The sequence below is a fragment of the Puma concolor genome, chromosome C1 (assembly GCF_028749965.1).
Source record: "Puma concolor isolate L17-30 chromosome C1, mPumCon1.1.hap2, whole genome shotgun sequence".
NCBI lineage: Eukaryota > Metazoa > Chordata > Mammalia > Carnivora > Felidae > Puma > Puma concolor.
This window is the reverse complement of record NC_141674.1, coordinates 167621174-167633733: the sequence shown is the minus strand read 5'-3', so window position 1 is coordinate 167633733 and position 12560 is coordinate 167621174. Positions and strand designations below refer to the sequence as shown.

The 12560-nt window shown below is 39.5% G+C and overlaps 1 protein-coding gene across 4 annotated transcripts; it reads left to right on the top strand.

The window, feature by feature from the left end:
- Window positions 1-70: 70 nt before the first annotated feature.
- On the top strand, window positions 71-12217 carry FKBP7 (FKBP prolyl isomerase 7). 4 transcript variants are annotated; one of them, XM_025912449.2, is made up of 5 exons: window positions 71-869; window positions 1572-2114; window positions 3416-3567; window positions 8091-8224; window positions 11893-12217. In XM_025912449.2, exons 2-5 carry the CDS (start codon window positions 1906-1908, stop codon window positions 12052-12054), a joined length of 657 nt encoding a protein of 218 aa, XP_025768234.1. In that variant the 5' UTR covers window positions 71-869; window positions 1572-1905; the 3' UTR covers window positions 12055-12217. The 4 variants fall into 4 exon arrangements, with proteins under 4 accessions (XP_025768234.1, XP_086575124.1, XP_086575125.1 ...); XM_086718998.1 differs by having other exon boundaries at window positions 1167-2114; XM_086718999.1 differs by lacking the exon at window positions 71-869 and having other exon boundaries at window positions 927-2114; window positions 8094-8224.
- The last annotated feature ends 343 nt before the right edge of the window (window positions 12218-12560 follow it).

The following is a 12560-nucleotide window of genomic DNA, read 5'->3' as shown; positions in this document are numbered from 1 at the left end:
TGAAAGGGGCCGGCTCGTCCCAAGAAACCCCTCCCCGGCGGCGGGGCTGGAAGAGCGGGCGCGGCCTGCAGCCCAGCCGCGGTGCCGGAGGCTGCGTGAGGGGGCCGGCGGGCGCGGCGCACCCTTGGCCTCCCAGCCTGGGCACCTGACTCCGCCTCATTCTTCCTCTGGCCTTCGGCCGGCGGTCCCGGGGCTCCCCACATTCTCTCCCCCCCCACCCCAATCCCCGGGGAGGCTCGGACCGACCGTGCCCCGGGGCTAAAGCCTCCTAAGCCCGGCAGGCGGACTCCGCGGCGCGCGCAGCCCCCGGCCGACCCGAGGACTCGCTGCAGGAGCACAAGTCCCTACGTCTCGTAGGCCTCTCGGGTTTTCCTCAGGTCCTTCCGGTGGTGGTGTTTCAGGAGAATAAAAGATTACCCGTTTATCTTTCCCTCGTACCCTCCTCACATTCAGGGGGCCCAAGAAACTATCTCCTAGTTAGGCAGTGTGGCGCTGAAAATCCTCCGGCAAGGAACCGCGAGGGGCCCCAAGGGGAACTGTCACCACGCTGACAATTAACCTTAGCCACTACTTCATTTAGAATATAAAACATGGAACCGAACTTTGGAATTTATTTTATTCTAGAAATAAGGGCTTTCCCCTAGCTTTTATGATTTTAAAAAAATCCTGTTTGGAAATGATCATCTTACCTAATGACAATAATCAGGTTTACTAAATGCTGGATCTTTAAGCAAAGCAAGCTCAGTGCTGCAGTTTTGCTTAGCATCACCAAATAGAGTAACACCTCTCTTTCCCGAACCGAATCCAGGCCTGTGCTGAAGCTTTTCTGATTTGGGTAAAAAGTCTTTGGGTATTCCCTTGGAAATAAGGTGAGTTGTTGGATGGATGGATGGATGGATGGATGGATGGATGGGTGGATAATAAATCGAATATAGTTACATGTTAACGATAGACTCCAAGTGGTGGTTGGAAGGCCGCGGCGATGAGGTAATAAAATTCAGTATTTCTGTATGTTTGAAAGTTTTCATCCTAAAATGTTTGGGGGTGGGATGAAGGGTGGTTTTGTGTCAGACTTGGACAAATCCCTGCTGCGTATTAGGTTTTTGGGGGAAAAGCCGAATACTAAAATTACTTCATTTTCTCATCTGTGTACCGTGGATGGTAAGAAAAGGGTCACCATCAAGAGTTTTCCTCAACTCCCCAGAGCCCTCACATGAACGGCGGCCCCCGAGCGGTGGGGGAAAGAAGCGCCAACTAGCAGCCCCGCCCAAACCGCGGGAGTTGACTCCTGGGAAACTCATCTAAAGGGGCGAGGAGCAGCGGGACCTTTCTTGACTCGCGACCAGGTGGCGGTCAGATTGTATGAGGCTTAGCCTGGAACCTCTTAAGGCATGACTCCACCCCGAGAAGGTGCTTTCAAGGACACCGCAGAAGCAGACTGCCTCGCCAGATGCCCGCTGTTCCCTAGGGGTCTGAGGAGAAACCTTTTACTCCCAAAAATGACATCCGTATTCTCTAGCTACAACATCCCACTCCTAGGCTGTTTATTTCTTTTGCCGGTTTCATTTTAGGAAATGCGAGCATTACTACAGAACTCTGAGGAAACCGGCTGTAAAATGTGCATATTTAACGAGAAGCGGTGCAAGTGCTCAGTACTGCTTCAACGACTGATGACAGCCATCTAAAGCGCCGAGTACCAGAGGGACAGGACCTCGCCGGACGGAAGAAAATTCTGAGGCTAAGCGCGCAACCCGGAGGGGGCGGAGCCATCGGCCGCCCCGCCCCCGGCCCTTTGTGACGTAGAACAATGCCTGCCACGAGTCGGAACTGGGCTGCCTTTGCCTCTGGAAGCAAGTGACACGCGTGAAGGAACGCAGTTGTCATCTGGGGCCAATTTCAGGAATCATGCAGTTTTTATTCAGGTTAATCGTTTTCTTTTATGTATGGGGCATTTGGGGGGCTCAGGGACAAAAGGAAGAGGAGAGCACAGAGGAAGTGAAAATAGAAGTTGTGCATCGTCCAGAAAACTGTTCCAAGACAAGCAAGAAGGGAGACCTGCTAAATGCCCATTACGACGGCTACTTGGCTAAAGACGGTTCGAAATTCTACTGCAGGTAGGAAATGCTGTGAACTACTCCCGCATCCAGTTGATACATGAAAACTAGCCTCCCTCTCTACCAACCAGAAGCCTAAGTGGTTGGTTGATTGGTTTGTTCTTGTAACAGTAAGGTTTGAGCCTTGTATTCCTGGGGCCGGGGGGACGGGGGTGGGGGTGGGGGATTCCTACTGATATGCCTTAGTTCCCTATTGAACTATTACTTTTTAAATTGATGATGTTGGCCCAAGAGATTATCGGAAATACACTACCTCCAGACACCGACCCCCGCCCCCACCCCTGGGATCTGTAGAAGTCAGTTATGGAGCTGTCTGTAAGGATGTTCACTTTTTTTTTTTTTTTCTCCGTATGTTGGAGTCTCCTTACAGAGTATTAGGTAGGGTAGTTTAAGTGATTTTAACTGGCCTTCAGAGGCACGACACTTACAGGCTGAGGGCCACTTTGCAACTGTATTAAAAAACCACAACAATAACCTTCCCTGGTGTCTTCTGGGCCCTGTGTTCTCCCACCTCCTCCCTCATCTCACCACTGCCTACTCTGATTTAATTGATCATTTATTACTCAGAAGGAGAATGGCTTTTCTTCATCTGTGCTATTATCCTATGAAGATAGGGTTGGAGAAAGTTCTTAGTACTTAGAAGAAAATAGATTGGGGCGCCTGGGTGGCTCAATTGGTTAAGCATCCAACCTGGGCTCAAGTCATGATCTGGCAGTTCCTGAGTTCAAGCCCCGTGTCAGGCTCTGTGCTGATAGCTCAGAACCTGGAGCCTGCTTCAGATTCTGTGTCTCCGTCTCTCTGGCCTTCCTCTGCTCACACTCTGTATATCTCTCTCTCAAAAATAAAATAAATATTAGAAGAAAATAGATAAATTTAATAAGTAAAGATACAAATTTTAATTTTTGTTCAAATGACTTTTTGAGGCTAAACCTGTACCGTCATTTTTAGAACAAACTCAGAAAGTTTAAATGAGTTATTTGGACAAGCCATGCAGCTAGTTAGTGGCCAGAGACCCATTAAAAAAGTAACTGTTGAATCATTTCTGCAAAGATGGCAATAAAAAAGATGAGATGGTTCCTAATGACTAGCTTTGGGCAAATCATACTTCTTTCTGGCTATTATGAAAGAAGTTTGAGCCAAACACTCCACCAGGGGGTTCAGAATGAGTGTTAATGTGGGAAAAGAGTCAGAGAGGACTCCTATTTTAAATTATAACTAAATGTCCAGATGTATTTTAAAGTTTGATTTCACTGATCTTAGAATCAGTTTACCTAAGTGTTGTTTTTTTTTTTTTACTATAGCCGCACACAAAATGAAGGCCACCCCAAATGGTTTGTTCTTGGTGTTGGGCAAGTCATAAAAGGCCTAGACATTGCGATGATGGATATGTGCCCTGGAGAGAAGCGAAAAGTGATTATACCCCCTTCATTTGCATATGGAAAGGAAGGTTATGGTAAAGTATTTTAATATTTATATCTTTAAGTTATATTTAAAAATAAATCATAGCTAAAAAATAAGTAAATCATAGCTTTGGGTATATATATCCAAAAGAATTGAAAGCAAGGTCTAGAAGAGATATTTGTATACTCATGTTCATAGCAGCACCATTCACAATAGCCAAAAAGTGGAAATAACCCATATCCATTGACAGATGAATGGATAAACAACATATATACACATGCAGTGGAATATTATTCAGCCTTAAAAAGGTAGGAAATTCTGATACATGCTACAACATGGATGAACCTTGAGTACATTATACTAAGCCAATCACAAAAACAAATATTGTATGATTGCACTTATATGAGGCACATGGAATAGTCAAATTCAAAGAAGGAGCTGAGAAGAGGGTGGAATAGGGAGTTGTTGTTTAATGGATGTAAAGTTTCAGCTTTGCAAGATGAAATAGTTCTGGAGATTGGGTTGCACAGCAATGTGAATGTATTTAACTGTACTGAACCTAAAATGGTGACAGTGGTAACTATTTGTTACATGTATATCCCACAATTAAAAACTTTTGAATCACTAAAACAAACAAATAAAACATCACAGAGGAAATATTTACAGAACTGTTGGGTCCAATAAACTTTAGCTGTATCTAGTCCAGACCAGCTTGGTCCCCACTTTTTACATAGAATGAAAATAAGACATTGTTGGGAGACAGATCTCTGGCGAGTTCTTTCCCTCACATAATGGCAGTACTCATAATGATCCTGTATATTCTATAGGCTCTGCCTTTGTCATTTTTATGTATTTTAGTATATGTTATTTTATTATTACATAAATGTCTATAGTATATGCCTTTGGTAAGCAGTACCAAAGTCAAATTTATAAAACTCAGGAAACTGAAACATATGATTTTAGAGTAAAAGGACAGTACTAGAACATAGAAAAAAAGAACATCTGAATATAACAACTGTCAGTCACTGGTACCCAAATTCAGGTGAAGCCTTGAAATGTAGAAGAAATGAACTGCTTGCTTCAATATCTTATTTGAAATCTCACAATTAGACCTGAGAACCTGGGAAGAGCTGGTAAATGGGGAAAATGTTTGCAACTATTATGAAGACTCTTACTAACGAATAATAAAAATGACCTAGCCCTAGAAATGGATAGGTTCATAAACAAGCAGCCCACTAACAAAAAAATACAAATAACCTGTAAATCTATGACAGTACTTAGTTTCATAAATAATTAAAGGGAAATTAAAACAAAGTGATTCACCATTTTCACTCATCAGATTATCAAAGGCATAAAAGTTGGCACAGGTATGGAAACACCAGCAGTCTCATGCCTTATTGCTGGGAATATAAATGATGTGACCTTGCTAGCAATTTCTATCAAAATTTAAAAGCACATATCCTCTGACCCAATAGCTCCATTTATAGAAATGTACACAAAGGTATATATAAAAAACCATTCATACAGACTTTTATTCGGTAGCAAAAGACTGGAAACTACCTGAGTATCCATTAATAAGGAATTATTTTAGTTAAATTATGGCATATCTATACAATGGATTATGATGCAGCCAGTAAAAAGAATGCAGTAGAGCCATATGTATTAGTATGTTAAAAATAAAATGGGATAGAACGTATTCATGCAACAAGTATTTCTTGAGCATCAACTGCCAGGGCCAGTTCTAGGCACTGAGCATAAGGCAACATACATAGAAGAAACAATTTCCTATCCTCAAAGAGCTTACGTGTGAGGGGGGCGTTTTCACATATGCATCATGTATCTACACAGATTATATGTGGAAGGATACACAGTCATCTGACGACATTAAGTGTTCCTGAGAAGGAAACCTGAGGGTCAAGGGTGACGAGATTCCTTCTTACCCTGTAGTATGTTGTACTATTTAAATCTTTTACCATGCATATGTATCAATTTTTCAAAAATTGAAAATCTTTTAAATTACTAAAATTAAAGGTGGAGCTAAATAAAGAGGGACAGTTTTTAAAAGGGGAAAATGGTCAGCTTGGCAGAGGCAGTTTTTACTTTGCATTCTCAGTTAGGTCCTTGCTCCCTGTTGCTGTGTAAAGACTAGGAAGACAGAATCATTCCTTCCTCAGGCTATTTAGAACACTTGCTAACCCCACCTACTTAAAATACTTAGTATATAATGAAAGTCATTAAAGATTAGTTTTCTACGATGAGATACTGTCATTACTCCCAAATATTTCATTGAAATGGCACAACCTCTTTGAGGCTGTTTGGTTACCTCATTAATAGTAGTAATTCCCTCACCTCTTTCCAGTAAGAGCAGGGGATCACTGCACCAAAGTGGACTAGAAACATGTCAGTGGTGCAAGGCCGACCCAGACTTAAAACTCCTAGAGACAGTTCCATGTAACTCCAACTTCATTTTCGATGCTTTTGGCCAATCATTTGGTCCCATCAAAATAGCTCCCATGGAACCACAATTTATATATCCTGTTTTTAGTCATAGAGGAATCTGGGAGAGGGAGAGAAAAAAAAATTGGAGATAAATTGAATGCAATACTTGTCCACAATTATTGTCATAGGTCAAGGCCAATTCGAGGCAAAATGATATAGGCAGAGTATGCCTTTCAGACTCTTTAATCTCATTTTAACCACATCCTCATCAATAGGTGCTCATCCATCCTACTGAGCCCCCTTACCCCTCAGCAAATGACCACTTAGGTTTCCTTTTCTGAAACTAATTTATGCTTAACTATGAATGACTACCCTGGCTGCCTAAGCTATGAATAAACCAGACCCCTGCTGTAGAGATACACAAGTTTAACTTTGAAGAAGTTAGTTCATATTTAATTTGAGGTTTCTCCAATACACATAAAAATGATGAATCTCATTAGTAACACCACCAACACTCTTGTTTTACACATAAGGAAACTGAGGCCCAACAAAAGTATGTTCTTTGGAGCATACTTAACTGCTGGTTACCTGCCTGATATGTAGGATTAGAGTACTTAAAAGATGTAGTGAAGATGTAAGTAACTGCTTAACAAACAACTTCTTGATCAAATAAGCTTTTTAAAATAAGTTATTACTCATTTTTAAGTTACTTGCATAAGTTACTTATGTTACTAACACCAGCTATAACTTTATTTTAGGTAGTACTTGAAGAAGGCTTCCCTCTGCACGGTATCCTTGCTTCATGTCACAGAGCACCCTTGCATGTCTTGAAATGCATGTGACTTTTTAGTACTTTAATTAACAGTACATGTGGTATGTATAGATTCTTTACATTAACTCCTGTGTCTTTGATTTGCTTCTCTAAATACAAGTCATTCTATAGCAAACTTACCTTTTTCATTTTCTTTCTGCTCTAATTTCTTTGTAAGAGAAAACCTAATTGGCAATATTTTCTGCTTTTACAGCAGAGCTATTCAGAAACTTCATATGTACGTGCAATATTTTTTCTTAAGTTGAATTTGTGTTTGAGGTTATCTTTAATTATTATGATTAGTTATTTTCCTGTCATAAGGAGATTGTAACTGGACAGAATAGGAATGGATTTTGTAAAACTGATCATGGAATTAATCTGTAGCTCTTTTACTCTAATGTCAGGTATGTGATATATTACGTGGGACTTCATTAGTCACGTGATGATGCAGAGGTAGATTTTTCTGTCTTGGCTTTGAAGATGACTGATTCACTTCTTTCGGCTATAACTTTCAAGTTCTTTTCTCTTTGGGTTATATAAATACTTTAGCAAGAATTCTTCACTGTTTCATTAAAGAAATCACTATTTCCTTCAAAGAACAAATAGCCATTTTAAAAATAAACCAGAGGGATCATTCATTCAACAAATATTTGACTGCCTATAATGGATGAGACCCTGGTAGACTCTGGAATATCCTGGTGACACAAGCTAACTGCTGCCTCTTAGCAAGTCATTTCAGTAGGTTATTTTTATGAAACAGTCATCTGAAATAGCCCATAGGTTGTTAAAATCATCTGTGATATCAGTTAATAGGTTAACTTTATTAAAGAGGACTACTTAACTTAATACTTAAAATTCTTTATTATGATTAGAAATTGTTTCATAAAATTGTTACTGGATTATTCTGTCATTGCACTTATGTTTTGATGTCTGTAAAGGGGTGGAAAGATAAGTCTATGGAAAAATGTTTTATTTATGCTTTCAAATAACTATACAATATCATTTTTTAAAAGATTACTGATTTACACTTTGAAATTTTTCTGCCCATTTATTTCTTCTCTGCACCAGCTCCCTCCTGTATAATGATGGGGTAAATTAATAAAAATTACACAATCTATATTTTAATTTAACCAGGAAATAAGGGCCCATGAGGTCCTTAGAACTGATTTGGTTTAAAAACATGGAAAATACCTCCTTAAAAGTAAGCCAAGTAGGTAGTTTTTATAAATATGAAATAATATAATCATGATGTTATAATGGCTACTTGTGAATAAATATGTGAACTTTATCTTCATCAGTTAAACTGTTAAAAATTATACCTTTAGCAGAAGGCAAGATTCCACCTGATGCAACATTGATTTTTGAGATTGAACTTTATGCTGTGACCAAAGGACCACGAAGCATTGAAACATTTAAACAGATAGACATGGACAATGATAGGCAACTCTCTAAAACTGAGGTAATTCAAACTAAGTTCCACGTGTACAGTCTCGTTTTTTCAATCACAATTTAAAGACATCCATGTTACAGCTGTTATTTTCTAGCTCTACCAAGCATGGGCTGATTACATTGCTTTTAATAGAGCTGATTACTAAGGGGCCACTGGGTTGCTCAGTTGGTTAAGCGTCCAACTTTTGATTTCAGCTCAGGTCACGATCTCACAGTTCCTGGGTTTGAGCACCACATGGGGCTCCGTGCTGTCAGAGAGGAGCCTACTTGGGATTCTCTCTCTCCCTTTCTCTCTGTCCCTCCCCTGCTCTCTCTCTCTCAAAATAAATAAACTTTGAAACAAAATAGAGCTGGTTACTAAAAAATCTAAGCTCCAAGAAGAAAATGTGCTTTTTGAGTATAAAACTTGTAACTGAGTCATCCTGTTCAGCTGCCTTTCTCCCTGCCAGAGGGTCATTAAAATACCAAGCTAATTTCTACAGGGCATCCCCAGTTTCTAGACTACAGGAACAAATCTCATTCAAGCACCACCATAGGAATTTGGAACAGGGCAAATAATTTCTACCTCACAGGATTGTGGGGATTACATGAAATTCTGAAAAGGGCTAGCAAGCATCATCTTTATGACAACTTATGAGGTAGACACCTGTCATTATCTCTATTTAGAGAAGGGGGAAATGATGTTGAGGAACTGGCTAAGGTCACGCCACTGTAAGTGACTTCAGATTGCAGCTCAGCAGTCTGGCTCTACTTCTGTGCTCTTAACCATGGCCTAACCTGCCTCTTTCAGGGAATTTCCAGCACAGATGTTTCAGGGCTAGTGTTTGTACTCTTGAAGACTGGTGCCTTACCTAGTCTCACTGACTATACCCTTTTGCCTTAAATTGAGTAACCCAATTTTCTGCCCTCTTGTTTGAAAACAGTTTAACAGGCATGGCTCTACCACCTAAGTGATAAAAGGTACCTGAGTCATTGATTTCAGGAGACAAGTAAGCCCCCTTTCTCGGGTTTTTTTTTTTTTTCCTCTCCATCCCTAGTCCTTCCCCCACCCTGATGCTACTTCCTCCTCCAGGGTATTAGCAAGGACCTTTTCCTAAAGGTCCTTTGCTGCTCACCAGTGGAAGAGGAATATGTGAATGTGAACATACCCCATTCCTGAAGAAGGAGGACAATTAGAGGGCTGGAAAATTCATCCCAGTATGTGCTTTGCGTTGACTCCATATGACTTGTAGAGTGAACAGCAGCAGATGAATTCACATGGGACCCAAGAGCTCAGCCTATGCACACAGACCATTCATTATCAACTGCACCCAAAAAGGCATGTTCTGCGGTATGAACACTCCCTCAGGAGACCTTATGAGATCTTTAGTTTTTTCGGGAAAATAAAAGTAGAGAAAGTCCAAAAACAGTGACCTGCTTAGCTACCATCTGCCCAGATGTCTCTCAGGTATCGCCTGCATTATCACTAGATGGTCAGAGTGATTTTCACATGCTTGAATAACAATAGCTATCTTTTATTGACATCTATAAATATTACTCTAATCCTTACATCAATCCTACCATAAAGGTACTGTTTCCCTCCTTCTACAGATGACAGAATTGAGGTTCAAAGACGTTATCTGTTCAAGACCACACAACCAGTATATGACAAAACCAGGATTTGAAATATGAACTAAAAGAAACTTCCTCCCTTCATCATCAGATTGTGTCAATTATTTCCTTAGTATAAGGTGGGAGAGAAGGGGAATACACTACATTAAGGTTATGTTCTTACCCACTGCCATTTTGTACCTCTCCACTACAGTGTACTAGAAAAGTACATTTTGAGGGTCAGTATATTTACTTAGAAACTGAGGAAGATTTGAGGTTCTTTAAAATTCTTTTCACCTTCATAGGATTGCTGAGGCTCAACTGGAATAAAAATGTATCTCCCTCAATAGGACTTAAGTCCCATTTGAGAACAGTTTATATATACTTCATTAAGATCCATTGATCATTCTAAAATAAAGTCTACTCATGATGGATTGAGTGGGGATCTGTACTGCTAAATACCTCTCAGAGTTTAACTTTAGCTTTCAAAAATAGTCTTTCCTCTAAAATGCCCAGCCTTGGGATGCCTGGGTGGCTCAGTGGGTTAAATGCCTGACTTCAGCTCAGGTCATGATCTCATGGTTCATGAGTTCAAGCCCCTCATCGGGCTCTGTGCTGACAGCTTAGAGCCTGTAGCCTGCTAAGGATTCTGTGTCTCCCTCTGTCTCTGCCCCTCCCTTGCTCATGCTCTGTCTCTGTCTCAAAAATAAACATTAAATTTTTTTTTAAAGTGCCCAGCCTTGCTGGACATTATCTCCAGATTATTACACACTGCTTTCTATAGTTATTATATAAATTAGCACTTGCCAGTGGAAATACAATTGAGTCACATATATAATTTATTTTTTCTGAGTTTATTTTGAAAGACAGCTTGGGGTGGGGGGAGGTGGGCAGGGAGACAGTGAGAGAGGAAGAGAGAGAATCCCAAGCAGGCTCCACACCGTTAGTGCACAACCCAACGTGGGGCTAGATCCCATGAACTGTGAGATCATGACCTGAACCGAGATTAAGAGTGGTATGCTTAACCGACTGAGCCACCTGTGTGCCACAAGTCATGTACATAATTTAAACACTTTTAGTAGCCACATCTTAAAAAACAAAAATAAACAGGTGAAATTAATTTTAATAGTATGTTTTGTCTAACTCAGTATATCTAAAATATTTCCACTTCAACATGAAATCAAAAATAATCAGTGAGATATTTTTTGTTGTCTTCAAAATTTGTTGTGTATTTTACCCTTATAGTAGTAGCATATCTCAATTTGATCTAGCCACATTTCAAGTGCTTAGTAGTCACATGTGGCTAGTAGAAATGTCATATTATACAGAGAAAGAATACTTAAGAATACCTTTTCTTCAGGGGCACCTGGGTGGCTCAGTCAGTTAAGTGTTCAACTGTTGATTTCGGCTCAGGTCATGATCTCATGGTTCATGAGATCGAACCCCATGTCACCTCCGTGCTGTCAGTGTGGAGCCTGCTTGGGATATTCTCTCTCCCTCTCTCTCTGCCCCTCCCCTGCTCACGTGCTCTCTCTCTCTCTCTCTCTCTCTCAAAATAAACATAGAAAAAAAAGAATATCTGTTCTTTATTTGACATTATTATATAGAGATTGTCATATGTATGGATTTGAAGGAGAGTTATAGAAACGTAGAAAAATTAAGAAAATTAAATTTTATTTCAAAAATTATGGGTGAGTTTTATTGATAATAGAATATATTAATTTTAGAGATTATAAAAATGCCAATTTGGATTTTATTCACTAATAGAAATCCTTAAGGATGATTTTCCTTTCATAATGTGGACAGTGTAGATTACTAGAAAACACTTAAGTTTCAACAAAATTCAATTCTGATGTTAATCTTTGAGTATGTACAACTAACATCTGTAACCTCAGGGGAAGCTAATTTGAAGATGTTTCTTTTCAGAAAATTGCTTTAAAGGTTAAAAAATAAAACCTCAAATAGCTTTTAACAATTTTTTATCACTTATTGTAAGTAGATTTCAGTTTCCTTATGTAAACATTTCCTTAAAGTTACTGGATATTTACTGTGGTACTTTTTTATTAAAGACATATTTTGGCCCTCTAGATAAATAATTACCTGAAAAGGGAATTTGAAAAAGATGAGAAGCCTCGTGACCAGTCATATCAGAATGCAGTTTTAGAAGATATTTTTAAGAAGAATGATCATGATGGTGATGGCTTCATTTCTTCCAAGGAATACAATGTATATCAACATGATGAACTATAGTGTATTTTATTTCTAAATTTTCTTAGCTACTTCCTGTACTTTATATATAAAAGAGTTACTTTTCTAGAACTTGTATTTTCTGTTTTCCCTCCATGAGAACATATTTTGATCCCCTCAATACATGTAATTTTGGCATAATAAATGTGTTATTTTGCAGATTTAACTTTCAGGAAAGATAATTCTGTTTCCGGTTGCTTTATCCTGTGAACATGAATAGTGGCACCATGAAATAGACCTCTTTGTTCCAGTAGGCAGTTCTCCCCCTTCAGGAGATAGGAGAACACCTATGTCAAAATCGATGAGGTTCTTCCCAGTTCTAACTTTAATAACATGTATACATATCCAATTTTTAAAATATTCAATAAGGACCCAGGAATTAACATTTCACTTGCTGATACATTTCATAGCATTACAAATGAAAGGATAATATAAAAATGACAGGACTAGGGCGCCTGGGTGGCTCAGTCGGTTAAGCAACCGGCTTCAGGTCAGGGCATGATCTCGCT